General features: G+C 38.0%; 1 protein-coding gene across 3 annotated transcripts in view; it reads right to left on the bottom strand.

Annotated features, from left to right (window-relative positions):
• SYNPO2 (synaptopodin 2) overlaps positions 1-5,694 on the bottom strand; it is a 170,840-nt gene extending 165,146 nt beyond the window's left edge. The window contains exon 1 of one of the 3 annotated variants that reach the window (XM_007464851.1): positions 5,407-5,694. In XM_007464851.1, coding sequence (XP_007464913.1) covers positions 5,407-5,511 — 105 coding nt within the window. In that variant the 5' untranslated portion in view covers positions 5,512-5,694. The remainder of the gene's footprint in view (positions 1-5,406) is intronic. The other 2 variants (XM_007464853.1, XM_007464852.1) reach the window with 2 other exon arrangements.
• Positions 5,695-6,000: the final 306 nt, after the last annotated feature.

Here is a 6,000-nt window from a genome sequence, read left to right on the forward strand (position 1 = left end):
TGGCTCAAGTCCCACAAATGACTTTCTGTGATATTCGTTCATCCATGGGAAATGCAAGGATCCTTGCCTTACTAAATGGACAGGTTCCTATTCATTCTCTCTCTGTTTCTCTTTTTCTCTCTCCTTTTCCCTCCTGAATCTTTCTCCAGTTTTATTCCCCCCAACTTCCTCTCCCTACCCCCATCCCACTGTTCACATAGGCACTAGGCAGGCCAGCAACTGCACTGACAAGGAAGACATCCTACCAGGGATGCACCTGGAACATTTCCTGGCATATGACAAGGGCCTGATAAATGTGAGCTACATATGGACTATGTCTAGATAATGGCAAGGTTCATGCATAGTCATAGTCATTATTTTATCTCATTGTCCTTCAACAAGTGATCTGTCTTAAAACATGCAATTCTAAAATAAAAATTTTATGTAACATCTGCTTAATAGATTTAGCTAGTGTGCATGGATTTCTATAAGCATAGCTATTTTTAGAATTTCTAAAAAGTGCTCAAAAAATAAATATTAAGTGATCAATCAGTCATATTTACTAATAAAGATGTTCCTAGGTTTCCATTTGTAGTAAGGAGCATTTATCCTGAAATATACATATTTAAACATCAAAATCTTTCCTATGTTTCCCTTTAGAAATAGCTACGTTTCTTGAATTATTCTATCTGAAACATTTTAGATACCTCACTGATGTCACTAAGGGATAAGAATTATGTATTTGAATGTGCTTTGCCTAAATAATTTTATTCAAACGTTTAAAGAGAAGATATACAATAATAGATGAGAATCATTAAATCCACCTTGCCTCATAAAATGGATGATTATAATTTGTCATCTAAATTTTAATCAAGTTATTTGAAACTGGATTAAAATTCATTTTAATAAGTACCATAGTGGTCTATACTTTTGAAGAAAGCTTCCATTTATTTTTTTTAAATAAATTTATTTATTTATTTTTGGCTGCATTGGGTCTCCGTTGCTGTGTGCGGGCTTTCTCTAGTTGTGGCTAGGGGGGCTACTCTTCGCTGCAGTGCCTGGACTTCTCATTGTGGTGGCTTCTCTTGTTGGGGAGCATGGGCTCTAGGAGTGCGGGCTAAAGTAGTTGTGGCTCACGGGCTCTAGAGCGCAGGCTCAGTAGTTGTGGCGCGACGGGCTTAGTTACTCCGCGGCATGTGGGGTCTTCCCGGACCAGGGCTCGAAAGCGATTTTCCAAGAGTATGTCCAGGGACATAGCCATGTAAGTAGATGTTCCAAATAAGAGAGTTTTGAAAAATAAAAGTGCTAACATACTTTTCATAAGGACATCTGCACAGACACAATGGGGTTTTATGTTGTAATTATGTCTGAATAAATTTGTTTCTGTGGATGATGTCTTGGAAATATACCTTGCAAGAGTACTGTTTTATGACTCTGTATTAGAAATGTTTGCTTCTCACCACATATATTTAGAACAGAAACTAAAAGATATATAAACATTTAAAAACTAGGGCAATGTTATTGATTATTTAGGGCCTTTTAGAAATTCAATTTATCTCGAAAACAAAGCAGAATTTTATGGCCTTGAGCTTCAATGTCAATGAAAATTTTTATTATTAATATTTCTGTTAGTGATCTTTAAAAGTTGGGGTTCACCTACAGTTCAGCCAGTGAGCCAAATACTAAAAACATTTGAATATCTTTCAGAAATGACTAAACATGTCACTAGAAGGATATTTACTGGGAATTATAAAGCTATTAAATTTCTGATCATTCTTAATATTATTAGAATTACTTTTTTTTCTTTTTCTAAAAATATTAGACTAGTTTTTCTTTTGCTATTTCAGCTTGCTAGATTTTCATTCTGTATAGAATTATTGAAAATCTAAACACTAGATATTTACAACGAGCCAAAAATTTGTTGTTATCTAAAGAGCAGCTTTGTAACATACCCATTTTAAGGGGCATGATTTAAGCACGGTGTGAAAATTTCTTTTTTTTGAAAATAATCTCTTCAGTTTCCAAACTATTCTTTTGCATGTTCTTCAAAACTGTGAGCATTTTGTTTGCCAGCAACCATCCCCTACTCAGCCTTTCTGTCTCTTTTCTCTTCATCCTCCTACTTGGAGGTAACTTGGCTCTAATAAGTTTTAACCAGTCCTTGGAAAAGAAGAAAATCTATGCCAAGCAACATACACTTCACCTTGATCTCAATGAGAGACCTTTAATAGAATTGAGTTGACTTAATGTTTTGAGTGAAAAACAGTGATTCCAGTGACGCCATGGCCTTGATAACGTAGAAATTAACAAGCACTTTGTTCCAAGGGTTTTGGGGAACAAATAATGCTAGTAATAAGAAATTAAATATAATAAGTTTTAATTAAATATAAAACCAGACCAAGAAAAGTGGGCATTGCCATAGAAATTTAGAAATTATACCTTCTTTAGAAGGCTCTCTGGTCACTTTTACATGTGGGAAAAAACTATAGATTATCATCTCTCTCTCTCTCTCTCTCTCTCCCTCTCTCTCCTTTACACACACACACACACACACACACACACACACACACACACACACACACACACTATAAAAAAAAATGTCAATCAAATTTGAGCAAATAGTATATCATAGTGGTAAAGAGCATGTAAGTTAAAGCTTTATTTCTACACTTTGCTTCCTGGGAACATTTAGGCACCTTATTTCATCTCTATAAGCCTCTGTATCCTCAAATTTTCAGAAGTGTTATTGTACCTGCAACCTGTGCAATTACATCGTCCTGAGTATTGATAATGTATATGAAGTATTAAGCACAGTGCTAGGCATGTATGTACACCCACACTGCTCTCGGCAGCAATATAGTAGTAATGCCATTTAGAATTCACCATGGAATCTATTTAGCATGAGCAATGGCCAGTTCTTCCCGAAAACCAGGACTCCTTTTGTAAAATGAAGTTATCATTTTTTACAATTTTAAATATTATTGAGCTGTTGAGAAGAAAAAAGATTATACACATAGAGGATTTGGACTCGGGCTGACACACAGTGAGTGCTCACTGTTAGCTGTCATTGTGCGTAGGAGTATCAGTATTACTGGCATAAAAAATCTTCCAGTTGACTCAAGTATGCTTTTTTTTTTTTTTTTAAATGTAACTTATATCCCTTACATACAACCCGGGGCTTCAACCTGAGGTTTTCTTTTCCTTCCATCTACTCTGCGTTCTGTTAACTTCTGGCTTTAATCCATTTTCTCCATTACCACTAAGTCTCATCTCTTGTTTCAGTGTTCTGATTAGTAAGGAATATAATTAAGGCAAACATCCAGGTGCTTTCATAATGATATTTTAAAATCAGTAACTTTATAGCAACACAAACTAAAAACTTAAAGCAAACATCCCGATGCTTTAATATAATGATCTTTTTAAAACCAGAAATATATTTCCTGGGTATTTTAGGAGAGATAGGGGGAGAGCAGGACTAAATTTCTTGATCCTCATACAGACTAATAGCCTCTTTGAATCCTGGTAATAGAGATGCTATCAGCAGAGGAACGCCTCAAAACACCCTTCACTAGCAATTTGCTTCAGTTCTTCAAAAAATCACACAGTGGTTCCACTTTGAAATAAGCACATCAGGAAGTCAGGAGAACCCATTCTATTCTGTAGGTCTGGCTATGAAAGAGCCACCAGGAATCACAGCTTCTAGCCACTCCTGTCCCCACATTTTAACCAGTAGGCAAATGATTCTAAAACTGTACACTAATAGGGCTGTAGAAAACTCGAGCAACATAGAACCTCACTAATGGTAGAGTCCAGTTTCCACCGCACTTCTCTCCTTTCCCGCCCCACTCAAAATCTTTGTCTCTCTCTCCCTCTACACACACACGCAAACAAACACACATCAGATGAATCAGGAAGGGTGACCTGTCTCAGGCCCGGCTGCAAGTTACATCAGAGCTGGAATTAGGACCCAAATCTCAGTAATGGGAGCCAGCCGACAGCTATTCTAGACCCAGGACAAATCCACTTCAGTTTCATGAATTCTATATACGCTGAATTAGACATTAATATTTTGTCTGATGTTGCCTGCCATTGACTCCTAAAGAAACACAGTGAAACCAACCACCTTTCCGTACCCTTTCATCACTCTGCCAGTTCCAAGCCGAAGACCAAAGACCGGAGGCAAGTTACTTAACCTCTCAGGGTTCTTTCCTCATCTAAAATTAGCGGGTTGAAGTGGGAATCTCTGAGGAACTTTTCAGTTCTAAAAATTTCTGCTTTCTCCCGTTTTATGCTTCATTCCTGATGTTTGAAATTTTCACTAGGTGGCAGGATTCCACCATTGCATTATGAAAGGATTTTCCTATGGAAGCCTGGGTGCAGAAAATTTCAAAGAAACTCCTTTTTTCACAGTGAACATTAAGAAAAAAAAAAAGCCAAAGGGAAAGAAGAATAACTACAAAGGCCGATGGTCCATATATTTCATAAGGATCCAGATACATTTTTAATGTAAGTATAAAACAGGAAATTAATCAAACATGTTCTTTCCTATAATACTTCAATTTAGCATTACAATCAGGTGAAAGTCTGCTTATTTTCATGTATTTTAAAATTTGTTTTAGCTGAATCACAATTAGACAATGTCAGATCCCCTCAAGCAAACTGGTAAGCATATTGAGCTAAGAAAAAAAGCAATCTAATGGAAACAAAAACATCTAAAATATTTTAAATCATTATTAGATGCATTTCAAAGTTACCTCTAAGTTACTTAAAATATATTTCCAGTGTCTTTGAATTTTATTTTGAGCACTTAACCAGATGAATGCACATGATAGAACAGAGTACTTGGATTTTTGCATTTATTAGCCAAATCCTTAAGAGTATTCTTTCAAATAGATTTTATGGCATCTTCATCATATTTTTAAAAAATTATTGCCCCCAAATTGGGCTTCTCATAAATGCTGTATAATAAATGTCATTACCAATACTTTATGAGGCCCCAAAATAGCCAAGCCAATTGGTTATGCTGAGCTGAGCACTTCTCCTCAGCCAGTGCCAAGTAAAGTGACATTAAACAATAACAACTGTAGATTCTAATATTGCCTAGAAGAAACGTTCCCAAGTGTCTTGCTGGATGCCGGAGAAGAAGGTAATTATGTAGGCTTTTGTTCAGCTAATAAAATATGGCACGCTTTCTTCCCCATTAATGGCTGATTAATTACATATGTGCTATATGTTACTCTCCAGAGTTTCTTTGGTAAAAACAAAAAACAAAACAGAAAACCCACACCCTAGAAAGATTCAATGTCAGCATCAAAATCAAACTAATATAGAGACTACTGGATCAGAACTTGAAAAACCATCAACAGGTTGCTTTCATTCCTTCCTTCCCAGCTCAGAACCGTGATAACCCATCCTCGATGGTCCTACCTTAGCAACTTGTAAGGGCTGCTGCTGCTCCTTGCCACCTTGCAGTCTGAACCCCCAGGGCGCCCCTCCGGTCATGGAAATGCAGATAAAATCCCCGGTGCCCATTTTCTTCTTTTAGCTGGGTAACATGAAGAGCTTGAAAAGACAGACGAAGCCTGGGTGCGGTTGAGGCTGTGCCGTGAGACTCGGGCTCCCGCTAGGGAGGCAGGACTGGGGCGCGCAGAGCCTCCGCCGCAGCAGCCGCTGCTGACCCGGCCGCCGCTTCGAATTTGCGCTGCGAATGGGATCCTTCACAAGGCGGCAGAGGCGCTAGAGGCATCAAGCACACAGCCCACTCTTGCGTCACGCTTCTTTGCTCAGCCCACCTTCAGGAACGGAAAGAGCCTCACACAGAGGAGAATGTCCCCCATTTGGGGCGAGATGCGGGGCGGGGAGGGGAACAAAAGTTCTCTAGCTCTAACTAGAGAACCCAACCCTTAAAAGAAAGGATAATAGGAAAACTTTCATTGAATCATTCTATAAATAGTAGAGGACAGATGAAGGTTTTAATCTCCAGGCCGCAAGCGAATATGAGCTCTGAGAAGTGAACTACTA

This window comes from Lipotes vexillifer, unplaced genomic scaffold (assembly GCF_000442215.2).
Source record: "Lipotes vexillifer unplaced genomic scaffold, Lipotes_vexillifer_v1.1 scaffold231, whole genome shotgun sequence".
Taxonomy (NCBI): domain Eukaryota; kingdom Metazoa; phylum Chordata; class Mammalia; order Artiodactyla; family Lipotidae; genus Lipotes; species Lipotes vexillifer.